Source organism: Lissotriton helveticus, chromosome 9 (assembly GCF_964261635.1).
Source record: "Lissotriton helveticus chromosome 9, aLisHel1.1, whole genome shotgun sequence".
Lineage (NCBI taxonomy): Eukaryota > Metazoa > Chordata > Amphibia > Caudata > Salamandridae > Lissotriton > Lissotriton helveticus.
Genome location: NC_136070.1, coordinates 461,285,904 through 461,300,240, shown reverse-complemented (window position 1 = coordinate 461,300,240; position 14,337 = coordinate 461,285,904). Strand labels below are relative to the sequence as shown.

Here is a 14,337-nt window from a genome sequence, read left to right as displayed (position 1 = left end):
CCGCTTTGGGCATTGCCGTCCTGGGAATGCTCTCCTGGTGCGGTCGGATTATGAGGTAGGAGGTGCTGTGCATCCTGGGCTGCCCTTCCTCCCCACAAATCAACAGCGGTGCTTCTGCCTGCAGCGCTAGGCCGTATTTACCTCCCTTTTTTCTCCTTAAAGACTATCTTTATCACACTGATGAATTGGGGAGTTACGGAGATATCATGCTCAGCTGACACCTAGAGAAGCATGCACCTGCTGATAGCCTAGGCCCTGTGCCTCTCCTCCTTTATTGGCTTGTTGGGGCCTGGAAACCACCATTTTCTGCATGGATTAACAGCTGCTCTGGTGGCGTGTTCCCCCCTGCATTCAGTAATTTCATCACAGTGGAATTTTGTTGTGGCCTTCTGACGCTGAGACCTGTGTGCTGGGGGTGAATTGATGCAGTACATCTAAACATCATACTCATTGTGGTCCATCCTGGGTGCTATAGTACCTACATCGAATGAACAAAATGGGGCGTATGGACCCCAAACAACGCTAGTTCGAGGCTGGAAAGACCTCAAGGCACGATGAAAACGAGGGCACCACTGAAACAGAGCCGCACCAGCTGGAAGGACCCGCCGCAATCATGGCTGAATTGCGGGCAGGCTTTCGAGTCATTGATGCCCACTTTAACACCCTTACCACTAGACTGGACGACCTCCATGGTCGCCTGGTAGCACAAGATACCCGAATTGGGAGTGCCGAGCAACGAATCTCTGATTTGGAAGATACGCTATCCACTGTTCAGGAGCGGCTGGAGAGGGCGGAGAGTCTGCTTAAACAACTCACCACAACGGCGGAAGACATGGAAGTTCAGTTGTGCAGAAACAATATCCACTTCACAGGTGTAGCCGAATCCACAAATACGAGCCCTATGACTAAATTTGTGGAGATTGTCCTCTTGGATGTCTTCAGAAGGGAGAGGCCTTTTCCGCCACATTTGCTGTGGGATGGGCACCCCGGACATTAGGGGCCCGCCAGGCACGACTCCAAGATTGATCATTGCCAGGATTCTTAATTATCATGACAGAGATGCTGTAATCCAGATGCCATGGGCGGGCGGCTCGCTCAGTTTTCAAGGATCTATATTTGAGACAACAAAGAGGCATTTTTACATGGTCTGTAAGTTATAAATATATTATGCAGAACTGTCCTGCTCTGAACATTCCTAGCTGCGGAACAGTCATATACTGTGCAGAACTGACTCAGCTCATTTTGTCTTCCATGCATAGACGGCTCCTTTGGAGTGTTGCCTAATCTCCTCAGGATGTTCTTCTGCTCGCTTCTTCTCCTCCCTCCCCTCTCTCTTTCCTCTCGCTTCTCTCTGTCAAATTGTGACTGGGATTCACTGGGTGCTTTCTTTTGTTTATCTGATGTGGGTGGGGGACAGGATGGGATTGTTTTTTTTAATGTTAATTCTTCTCTTAGCTTTGGGTACAGAGCAATGTTTCTATACATTGCTGATGGTGTGACTCTTACGTATTTGAATGATGCAGTGAAATGTTTTTGCGTAAATTAGATGACTTTCCCTGGTGAGTGCGATTTGGACTGAGCCTTAAATGTCCATTCTGGAATGTGAGAGGGCTTTCTAACCCTAGGAAGGGATATCAAGTCCTAGCTTATTTGCCCAGACATGTTATCCAACTAGCCTTTCTCCAAAGGACACACTATGCACCACACCCAGTGCATGGGTTTGCATCGTCATGGGGCAACCACCGTTTCTTTTCTAGCTATAGCTCATATTCACGTGGAGTATGTATATTGGTACATCGATTTCCCTTATCAAGTCTGGGAGGTGGTGACAGACGACGAGGACCGGTACATTTTAGTGCTGGGTTCACTGGGAGGAAAATCGCTTCTTTTAATTAATGTATATGCACCAAACGAAGATACTACTGACTTTTTCCCAAAACTTGCTGCACAGATTGAATGCCTTGCCGCTGGCAATAAACTAATGTGTGGTGACTTCAATCTAACAGTAGACCCCATAACAGACACTACTGGTCCAAGGCGTATCACGAAACCGCATGCAACACATGGCCTTACCACACTATTGAAGTCTGCATTGTTGGCAGATCCCTGGTCCACAAAAACCCAACGGTACAGAACTATTCATTCTAATCGGTTCCTCGGGGCTCCTGGCCTCAGTTCGACCACTGGTACCTTACCACGTGGCTTCTATTAGAGGTCCAGACAATTGATTATCTGCCCCGTACATTGTCCGATCATGCTCCTGTTCTCCTCATGATTGAATTCCCCACGATCCCAAAACAGCAACCTTCATGGAGGTTCTCTGTTTAGGCCTTGCTCGACACACGGTTTTTCACACTGACAGGAATACTTCCTGATAAATGACGGAGCCGTAAACTCACAATCCATATTGTGGGATGCCCTTTAGGCGTATATACAGGGGGTCTGTAGCTCTAAACATGCTGGTGTGCTGCGCTCTATACGGAGAGATTTTGAGGTTGTAGAGGGCAAACGAAAAGATATGGACAAAGCTGCACAGACTACCGCTTCGTCACAGTCGCTGTTTCTTTCTTACTATACCCACTTATATACCACGCATAATCCACCTGGGGGACAAGCCCTGGCAGAATATTTACAAGAGGGGGCTATGGTCTGGATAGAGGGACAGCAGAATTTTGGTAAACAGCCGCGTATAGGCTGGAAAACTCTAAATATGCCTTATGAATGTGGGGGATTTAGCGTTCCTGATTTTTATTTTTACTATGTCGTTGCTCAGATCCATTTGACATATTACTAGTATCACCATGATGCCCAACTCCAGTATCTTAAGCCGGAGTGATCCCAGATATGTCTTAATTCACTATCTGTTCTATTGCCACAGGGCCTGCCCCGATGCCCCTCTGAAATTCAGATGCTACCTACTACGTGTAGGTCCTGGACAAAACTAAGACAGTATTTACATACTGAATTTTTATACTCGGCGCATATACCGATAGGAGTTAATTTGTGACTACCCCCCACCACTGAAACCCTTACCAAATGTACATTAATTAGGCATGGATGCCAGAAGGTTGGGGACGTGTTCAAAGATACACGACTGTGCATCACAAGTATGCACTAGATGCGCTGCTCCTAGTGCCGATTTCTCGCACCTTCATGGAACTGTGGGCCGATTTAGGCTTACTCGGGAGAGGTCTTCCAACATTTATCTCTCATGGTAGAACAAACCATACAACCCACACCATTGACAGCATTGCTGGGGTATGTTCAACCTTTGAAGAAAAGTATAAGACGATTTAGAGCAATTTCTCTGCTAACCGCGAAGCGACAGATCTCTATACATTGGGGCAGAGCTCAGACACCAACTATAAGGGCTTGACTCCGTGACCTGATTCACTGACACTATGAGTCTTATATACGTCACATTGTTACCACCAACTTCACGGCCGCTTGACATTTGGCAACCATTAAAGAGCTACTTACTGGAATATCCCCTAGACGGAGACTGAAACTCTCACGTAGATATATTTAAACGGTGTATTAAATTGGGAGGTTGAAATATGATGCAGATTGCTGCTTAATATTAGTGATGGCAAAAGATGTACATGCCTCGAATCAATGCAAGAATTGTAAAAGCAATTGCATTCGATGTAGCCCATTATGGGTGGAATTGTCAATATCTTTGAAGAAATCTCTCTCTACCCTGTTTAATGTTGGGTTATGTTTTTTGTTATTATTGATCTATTTCAATTGATTTGAGATGCTGTATCTTACTAAGCACCATCAATGTGATTGTACATTGCAAATCTAAAAAAAAATAAAAAATAGTCTGAATAATTAATATGTGTCTATTCAATAGACAAATGATTATTTAATTTCCATAAATGATCGTTTATGAATATGTTATGAATAGTTAACTAATGTGTGTTTTATTTTATTAGAGAAAGATGCATTTCAAAATCCTAGGAGAACCTCAAAACCTTGCTTAAATGATTTTCTTTTCGTAAAATTTAGGCCTCGGAAGAGAATGTTTTTTGTCCTTCACTAGTTTTAAACTGCTGGGTAGTCTGTTTAGCTGTGCACAATTTATTTCAAGGAATTTCCTATTGATAATTTCTTATGAATTAACTTTTTGTCAAAAGTTTACAAATCAGTGAGACGTGCACGAGGACGCGGATAATGTTGCAAGAAAATGTCCTGCTTCCGTGAAAGGATGACTTAATTAGAACTAGCAATGGACTTCCTCAAAAACTTTGTTGGGCTAGTATGGTCAGACGATAACCCTATTCTGAAAACCAAGAAAATCGTGACGAAGCTATGAATGATACTTTAGGAGATTGTACATTAATATTTAGGGTATACATATGTGTGCAAAAAGAGAATTAGTTAGTAGCGGTTTCTATGAGAGGAGAGCTTTGGTGATGTTCTTCTCTGTGCCACTCTGGCTGATTGCTGTCTTTGCTGACTGAGACTGTCCTGAAATCTTAACACTTCATTGGCCAGTGATGTTGCTCCTAGCTATACCTTTTTGACCAAGAGGTTAGCTACCCATCAAATTGCATGCTGTGCAATTATTCTCTAGTTTCTTATGAAACTAGAGTGTATATTGATAATTGTAATGATATATTTTCATATTTCTCTTACTCTCCACTCATTTGCCTGTTACATGGGTTTGTGATGAATTTGTTTCGAACTGTTTAATTATTTGTGGTTTTATCTGTTACATTTTGATCTAAAAATAATTTTTATACTGTTTGCTAATGTATTAATGTACTGACCATTCACATTCTAAAAATCTTAGATTAAAGTGAATTGATAAGTAATAAGAGTTTGCCATTATTTATGGATTATTGGCAGTATTGTAAATATTATGACACTTGTTGTTGAGTTAGATATTTCCTTCATTTAGGGTCCTCATGAGGGAAATGTTATCTATCTTTTCATTGCCCAGTCCCTAATAGCTCTACTTAAAATATCCATCCAAGGACCTGATGTTGTAAGTAGCTATTGAGTTCTTATGGGCCTGAACTGCTGACCATAAAGAAACTTATGATATAGAAATAGTGTTATGACTTATGCAGTATAAACATTTACCCCATATCCACTGCATCAGTTTTTGGTATTGCATCAGATGGTTAGTTTAGACTAATCATACTGAGTAATGAGTAAGACGGAATTTATAGGGATAGACGATTATTGATTACATACCTTTATGCTATATGTTGTGGTCCATCGTTGACCTTAAGAACGTGAAGTAGCAGGTCCGTCGTAGGCCTACGATCCAGGGATAAGCCTCAGACTTAGTGTGGCATACACTGAGTGGAATTGCATTGTCTGCTGTTGATGCAGTGCTGAGCAATAGTTGTATATCTTTTAGTGGAGCAGACAAGCTGGTTTATATGTAGTTAATTTTGTCTAAGACTTTGAAAACGTTAACGCTGATTTTGTAAAGGGAGGGTCAGTTGTAAGAGTTACACTGTATCAAAAGAAGTGCTGCACTGGTATTGAACGGTGGAAGTGAAATTGTCATAGAAAGTACTGCATTAGTATTCGTTGAATTTTTATGAACCGCGCTGGGATTCGACAAGTGAACTAGAGTCTGGTTCATAGGAGAAATCATAACACGGAAAAAGAATAGTTGGAGGATTACTTATATAGACTAGTATAGAATCAACATGAAGATACTAAAATTGTTGAAGACATTTTTCTCATAAGGATGAGCCTATACCTATTAGAGAAGGAATTCCCATACCCCCGAAGGAACCCCTGCTTCCTTTGTGACATTTCAGTGGGGTTATCATACGTCCGCTTGGTTAGAAAATTGGATGAATACACTGAGCAAGATGGTGTTTTAGCATTTCCAGAGAATGGTACTTTCAATACTAGAATTCTAGAGAATTTGAGGAGACAGATGAATGATGTAAGACCTAGTCCCAGACCTATGTAGTATGAAGCTCTTGAATAATGGAAACATGAAACATACAAAAGAGAAAGAGATAGGAGTCAGAATAGATATAGAAATACTGCGAGTAGATATTCTGAAGCAAAATGGGATGTTCAAATGAAAATGTGGATTAGAGATGTAGCAGGAGGAGTGAGAATGTTTCCAGTAATAGTAGCAGAGTCTAAAGAAGGAGAAAAATTTAAAGAGAAAGGAAATAAGTCTGAAGAACAAAAATCTAATATTATGAATGAATGAATGAATATAGAATTTATAGAGCGCTAACTTTGCCCAAGGGCGTCAAGACGCTAGCAGCAGAACAACATGCAGGCAGAAAAAGCACACTTAGACCAGCATCTAAGGGAACAGTCACATCTTTAACACCTTTTGAAAAAGAGTGTATGAACGTTGTCCACCAATTTCATCAGGAAGAGAGTTCCACAATGTAGCAGCAGCGATTGAAAAGGATCTCCCGCCCCATCTCATCCTTTTAAACCTAGGAACTGTAAGAAGAGGCTTACTTGCTGACCTAGATGCCTGGTAGGGACATAGTGATGAAATAGTGCTTTCACACTTTCCGTGCTCATGACGAGCTGAGCTCGTCATGAGGCACTGCGGCGCTGTGCTCATGAAGACCTGAGCTCATCATGGCGGGGGGGTTAATGCCATCAGGACCCAGGCCATAATAAGCATTATGAGTGAGGCAAAGGGTTTTGAACATAATCCTACGATCAATCGGGAGCCATTGCAGAGAAAGAAGAGAGGCCGAGACTGAATGAGTTGGGGCAAATCAATCACCAGACTGGCAGCAGCATTTTGCACCAGTGGCAGGTACCGCAGCTGTCACTTATTAATGCCCAGATAGAGGGCATTACAATAATCCAATCTGGACAGTATTAAAGCAACAACAACTTGTTTGCGTGCCGCGAGCGAGCAAAACAGCGAGATCTTCCTTATGAGCCTTATTAGCCCGAAACAGGTAGCCACCGTCCTACTAATCTGTAAATTCAGGGGCAAAGGATTGTACAGCAGGACTCCCAGATTTTTTCCATGGGAGACAGGGCATGGGCAAGTGCCTAAAGATTCAGGCCACCACTCCCCGGACCAGATGGTCGCCTTGTCCCGAAAAATAAGTACCTCTGTCTTCTCGCCATTCAACTTAAGATAGTTTTGAACCATCCAAGACGACACTGCTTGCACACAGTTTTTTAAACTGCAAGCAGCGTCACTGATGTTATGAGTGATGGACACCATGATCTGCGTGTCGTCCGCATATGACAACACCTCCAGACCAAAAGATTTTACCACCTTTGCTAGGGGGGTAACACAGATATTACACAATGTGGGGCTCAAGGAAGAGCCCTGAGGCACACCGCATAAAAGGGGAGTTGGATCAGTGTAGAAATTGCCCAATTTCACTGTTTGGGTCCTCTCACTAATGAAGGAGGCGAGAAGTCCTAGAGCCGAGCCCCCAACATCTATCTCCCTGAGCCGTTCCACAAGTCTCAGTGGGGGAAAGGGTATCAAAAGCTGTGGTGAGGTAGAGTAAGATTAGCAAGGTGGTATGACCTGCGTCCACCTGTGTACGGATGTTATCAAGCACCGCGGTGAGCGCTGTTTCAGTGCTATGACTGCTTCTGAACCTGTGTTGAGAACCATCAAGAATTTGATGGTCCCTCAGGTAAGAACTCAGATGGAAATTCAGATGAGATTCTAAGATCTTTGCTGGAACCGGCAGGAGGGAGATGGGTCGATAATTGTACATGTCCATCGGGTCCAAAGAGGGCTTCTTTAAGAGTGGGCTAACTACTGCCACCTTCCAAGCCAAGGGATATTGCCCCTTTGAGATAGTGGAATTAAGGACAGTGGTAAGAAGCGGTAAAATGGCACCTTTTGCACATTTTAGGCCTTTCAGGGGCACGAGTCCATTGGAGACCCAGACTTAGTTCCTTCTAATAAGTGGTCTGTAATCTTTAGTGACCACTTTATAGATTTGATGGAAGGGAATGATGACATAGATGATACATTTTGTAAATGAATTACTCATGAATAGACCTCCTCCATATCATGAACAGCAGAATAGGATAGAGACAAATTCCTTAACGACTGCCCCATTGATTCAGATAGAAGCTCCGCAAGAGAGAAATTCTGTAAATACAAGTCAAATCAGAATTTAGAGAGCGAAAATCTAGTGCAGAAAATAACACAAATGAATTAGAATCCAGAAGTTTTGTCTGTTCCAGTAACTATTGGTCCGATAGTTCCATTATATAATGATGGACAAGGCATTTTTCAAGTGCATACATTAACACTACCTGACAGAAGTATGAATGGAGATCCTGTAGTATATCGGAAAATGAGTGACAATAATCAAGGAATAATTGGGAACTCTAGAATAAATGTAAATATAAAATCAGGAGATTCGGGACAGTTTATTAATGTTTCAGAAGTAATTATTGATACTCCAAGGCAAGGTATAAATATAGATCCAAAAAGACTAATACAGGTTGAGGAAAAATTAACGACTACATTAGGGTCAAGAAGTGGAGTGAGTGAAAGTATTCAGAAATCATTAGGTCCATTGCCAGAAGAATTGGATGAATGGATAAGAGAAATCGCACATGATTATAATGTACAGAATCAGAATAGACAAAATTCAGGCGTAGATGTGAGTAAATTATTATTTTTATTTGTATTTTCAAACAAAGGAAACAGAAAAACAATATATAGCAGTGGCATTGCATACATAGTAATGTGATACAGTGCAGGCCGTTGAATATCAGTGTGAGGGCATCAATCCATGTGGCTCATCGTGAGCGTTTTCTGGTAAGTCCAATCTTATTTCCGTTGGGTGTAAACAAGTGCAACAGCACTTTACAAATTCAATCCAGTAACAAAGCCAGATATAAGGTATAAACGATACTTGACACATGTAGCTTATACACGCAGACCACATCCCACACACCATCCCATCCCCCCAGGGCCGCACGCAGTGCATGGCCTTACAGTACCAGGGCTCGAGTCGGGGTACCACACGGGTGGATGGCATCCCCCCACTTATTTTACCAGGTGGATGCCGTCGCCCCTGCCAAACAGTTGGACTTCACTCTTTGGCCTCTCAGGGACGAAATCAGAGCTCACTCAGCATGCTGCTCACACGCTGTCTTCTCAGATGCAATCGCATCTAAAGGGTGAGCAAGGGGAGGCAATGAGCCTGATGGTGCAAGCCACCTTTCATGACGTCACTTCCTGTCGTGACGTCACTTCCGGTGACAGCGTCCCCCCACTTCCTTTTTTAGGACTTGTGCCCTGTACAGTACTGTAGACTCACTTAAATGTCTGCAGGATCTACAGTCCCTAACCAGCTCACAAATGGTTCCCATATGTCCCTGGGCCGGGAGCGCAACAGCATTAGCTCCCAGTATTCCGCCAGCTGGGTTTTGCATTAGGTTATCTCTCTCACACATTATTTCATAGTCGGGGAGTGTGCGGCCCCCCAATACTTCGCCACCTGTTGTTTTGCCATTAATAGTAGAATAGCTGTCAGCTTCCTCGCCTTCAGCGGTATATGAGGGACAACCCCCAGCAATGCTATCAGGGGAGTGCATGATAGGGTCCTACCTGTTATGTTGCCTATGTAGTGCATTATTTTAGTTCAAAAGTTTGCGATCAGCCTACACAGCCACGGCTAGTTTATGAATGTTGCTCCGCATTTCCAACAGCTGTCATCTGGGCGCAACTCCATCTGTTGTAATTGCATTGGGGTTCTGTCGAAGCGGTGTATATACTTAAGGTGAATTAACCTGAGCCGATAGTTTGGGGTTAGCTGCTTCAGCAGTCTACAGCTGAAAGTCCACTGTTTTTCCATTAGGGCCTCGCCCAAATTGCTCTCCCATGCGTCATCAGTCTGTGCTGCCGTAATTGGGTGTTCCCTCTGCGTGACTGAGTAGAGCTGTGTGACCAGCCTGAGACTCGTTTCTACAGTGAGGATGTTTTCTAGTGCTTCCAACTGTGGTTGGGGTGCTGGAAAGGTTTTTAATTTCCCTCTACAGGTTGGCAGTCGTTGGTAGTAAGTAGCATGTCTGCCGCAGTAGGGGCAATGGATCCACATATTTGCTGTAATGAGAGGAATGTATCCCCGGGATAGAGATCCTTCCCCGTCTGAACGTTATGTGCCCGGGCTAACGCCTGCACCTGCTTCTCCATCATTGGTGGGATTAACGCTTTGTACGCCAAGGGCATGGAAGGTGCGTATAGCACATCCATGTGTGCTCGCCTGCATAGCCCCCCCAATGCCCACTATGGGGATTAGAGATTACAGGTCAGCTTCAAGGATTTTTGAACACAGCATCTCCTCCTGTATTTGCTGTCTCTCGCTTCCTGTTGTGTATGTGGAGATGTAGGCAGAGAAGGGTACAGTCTTGAATGCTGTGCTGCCATTGCATAGATTTGCAATGGCCATTTGGAGGACCACCATACAGTCATTGTTTTTATTTCTGCATTCAAGTGGACACATTATCAATGTTTTACTCATTTCTTGATCTGAGCCTGGATTTTTAGTAGATTACATTTTATGTGTTTCTTTTAAGAAATATTTTGTGGACAATGTTTTTATGTTGCTAGTATGCTGCTATTTATGGATCATGTATACATGTTTTTATTTTTTTTATTTTTAATCGATTACTTTACTGATTGTTTTTTATATCTTTGGGTATTGACGTTTTTATTCATATGCGACTCAGTAGAAATGCTTCGACAATGAAAATGAATTTCTCCTTTTCTTATTTCCATTTTGTCATATATAATGTAATTTACTATCGTTCATTACAAATATACTTGCTGTTATCCTGTAATTCTGCAAAAATTTAAAATGCAAATAAAGATTTAAAAAAAAAGAAAAAAAACAATACATACTGCCATGAACTTACATATTGATAAAACCGTGGTCTATATTTCACTGCAAGTATATTGGTTTAGGTGGTACTGGTGAGTTTCTTCCAGGCATTACAGTTGTATGACATTTACTAACCAGGTCCCTCTTGCCCAGTGCTTATTTAGAGCCAGTAGTTTCCCGTGCTGGGTACCGGCATTTGTCAACAACAACACTTACGACAACTTGCCACAAGGTGGCGATGTGGTCGAATACAAAGAGGAGTACTACAACAGTTTTATTCATCAATTTTAAAATGACTAATACCTTCTGCAGTGCCGTCCACGCCACTCGTAGCTTTGAGGGCCTTGAATAGTCTGAAGTGTCACACTTGTAGGCGTGTGATGGTTATTAGATGTATTGTTTCTGTCATTGGCAGGACGATGAGTGTCGCACACTGCAGTGGCCTCGTGACGAGGTCCCTGGAACTTATTCATTTACAAATTAAGCACTGCTCTTGCCCTCTGGTTTCCAAATGGTATATCCACCTGTAAATTTAACACTTCAATGATCAACGTTTTTACTTAAAGAATGTGTTCAGTGTAAAATAGGCACCAGAACTTTCTGTACCAGTTTTCAGCTCAGTGATTCCGATGGAAATAATGCAATGACCACGTGCTCCGCTGTTTCTAGGACATTATTACCGGAAGGAATGTCCATAATGTCCACTATGACAGCCATATCTTATTAGGCTTAGTTCACGTTAAGTGAACACATTCGTTTCCTGAATGAGGAGTTATTTTTTCTTTAACTACAGAGAGGCTCTTCGGGAGTCCATTGATACTGTGCTTTTGAGGGAAAGCGGTTCTTCCCAGGCAGAATGAGGAAACCCGATTACTCACATTTCAAGGAATTTAGATAGATGAGGTAGTACCACACCCACCATAAACATGAAGCAAATGCCATCCATCAGAAAAAGCCCAGAGGAAACTCAAACAAATGTGGAACAACTGTGTGGTAATATTATAATAATGATAACAGCAAGCTGCCCACCCCAACTCTATATTAGCTGTTTAGCTTTGAACAACCAGTTTTATGCTTCTGAAAAAAACACATACCATAGTTTCTTCCTAATTTAAAAGCTACTATATCGAACTACATCAGTGCCTCCCTTATTGCTAAAAGATGCTTCAGATCCGAGTTGCACCCACCTTGTAATGATCCAGGGCATCCAGAGCCAATGTGTGCCCATGCGACGAATACATACACAGGGCAGCCAGCAGCTCAAACACCTGCTTTTTCACCATAACATTTGATGTATCCAAAGCTGCAAAAAACACAAAGCATAAATATGTTTAAAACATGTTTATAAATTAAAGAACATCGTACTGATTGTCTAATTGAAGTACCAAGATTGAGAAAGTCCAAAGGGATGACATTTACTGACTTCTTATATAATGGAAAAAACGGAACGCTCATAAAATATCTTATGAAGGCGTCTGCGTGTTTTTAACAATAGGCCGTGCCTAATCCCAATACCGTTCAAGTACGTAAAAAAAAGCTTGTACTACAGACATGTCTGAGCAGGAATTTGGAATAAATTAAGAGCCATGGGGAAAATTGGGAGTGGGTGGGTGAAATGGTTAATTGGTGTAGAATCATTTTTTTGTACAGCTGGGGAAACGACACCAAAGGAGGGTGAAGGAATGGAGTAGAGTAAATCACCACTGAAACATAACTTCGAATTGCAGCTTTTCTTATACTATGAATTTATAATTAAAAATCTGGACACCTCGAATCGATAGGTAAGCCATTAAATTCAGTCAAATTTACATGGCCAATGCTATGGACCACCTTGGCGCAAGTAGCTGTTGGGTGAGGAGCATAAGGTTGATTTGGTAGGTTTCTTGTCGGTCGTTATGATTGTTATGTAATTTTTTATCCCAAGTAGGTTGGTTTTGCTAGAAAATAATTGTGGCTGTACTATAGCTACACCGAATAGGAAGAAGGAAGTTGGGAAATTATACTGTGGCCACTTCTATTCAATGTCTACTTACTATAAAAGGGAGGAAACGCAGGACTATGTATTGGGGGTGTTGTAAAGTCACACACAGGCTCAAAACACAGATAGGAGTCAAATTATATACTTTTGTTTTAGACAATAGTGCGATCGTCATGCTGCGAGAGCTCACCATCGCACACTATACGGTGGAAAACAGGCCATGGACTTCTGTGATAAGTATTTAAATTCACACAAAAAAGGAAACAAAATGACACTTAGGAAAGTAGACAGGGGAAACTTTATTTCTAGAAGCAATTTATGCTGTTTTAGTTACATTATCGATAACATATCAATACTGGATGATTAGCTGTGCGGCTCAGGTTCCCCTCCTTCCACCACCCCAACCGCCCAAAAAAAACAAATTCAGGGAAGTCATTGAATAGCAGAACACGTGCTTGAGGTCTGGATGGCAGACTGGTGACTAAACAGAGGCAAAGGTTCAAAAAAGTAAAAATATTTGGAAGATAGGATTTTTGACTGAATCGTTTTGCTTATATTTAGGCAGTGAAATCAACTTTTGAGAGGTGTGAACCACCCCCATAGCAGAAGTAGACAAGAAAGTCTTGCCTCCGGAAGATAGGAATTTAAATTGGTGAAGGTATAAGTAAAGCAGGACTTACTGACTCGGTGGATTATACTATTGGGGATTTATGGGGTAATATACGTTCATAAAATGTAAAAGTAAAACGTAAATATTAATAAATATACATTTTGAGTACAATTGATGAGAGGTTATGTCGAGAAGTTACAATGAAAGAAGTTAGTTAAGATTGCAAAGCTGGTATTGGATAGTCAATAAACTATGCACGGTGGGCCTGTGCAAGTGAGTACTTGTTATTATAAGTGCATCAAGGGCAAATGCAGGCTACTGCATAAGAACAAACACAGCAATGGAAGAAAACAAGGCAACATTTTTGTGCAAAGCGTAAGCAGACTAAATAGATGGATAGTCTAGAGAGTTGGAGAAGTACAGGGTCGGACTGGCCTATAGGGCAACCTGGCAGTGCCCGATGTGCTGGTCTGACAGGTCAGCGCGTGGGCTTGCTTTTTAAATAGTTTCTGGTTCTGTTTCATGGCCATGTAGGCTGATTCTTACTGTTGATTTCCAAGAAATGAACACAAACATTTTCTGCAGCATACACAAATGCATGCAGTCTCACAGGGCTTCAAAAAAACACATACAGCTTTTCCTTACAAATTCAAAATGTACCTGATTTGCAAAAGTCGACAACTTTTTAAGCTATCTGGTTCAGTAATGAGTGCAACTTTTATTGTGGTGCCAGGGCCTATTTGTTTGTCCGAGTCTGACCCTGGAGAAGTAGGATTATTGAGCTGCTGAAAATTATTGGCGGGTTCGGTTTATAGGCTGAAAATTATTGGCGGGTTCAGCTCAGCTGCTGAAAATTAATGGCAGGTTCGGCTTAGCAGCTGAAAATTATTGGCAGGTACGGCTCAGCTGCTGAAAAT

General features: G+C 42.0%; 1 protein-coding gene across 2 annotated transcripts in view; it reads right to left on the bottom strand.

The window, feature by feature from the left end:
- LOC144781426 (inverted formin-2-like) overlaps window positions 1-14,337 on the bottom strand; it is a 363,383-nt gene that overhangs the window by 171,669 nt on the left and 177,377 nt on the right. For both annotated transcript variants that reach the window (XM_078660278.1, XM_078660277.1), the window contains exon 3: window positions 12,020-12,135. In XM_078660278.1, coding sequence (XP_078516404.1) covers window positions 12,020-12,135 — 116 coding nt within the window. The remainder of the gene's footprint in view (window positions 1-12,019; window positions 12,136-14,337) is intronic.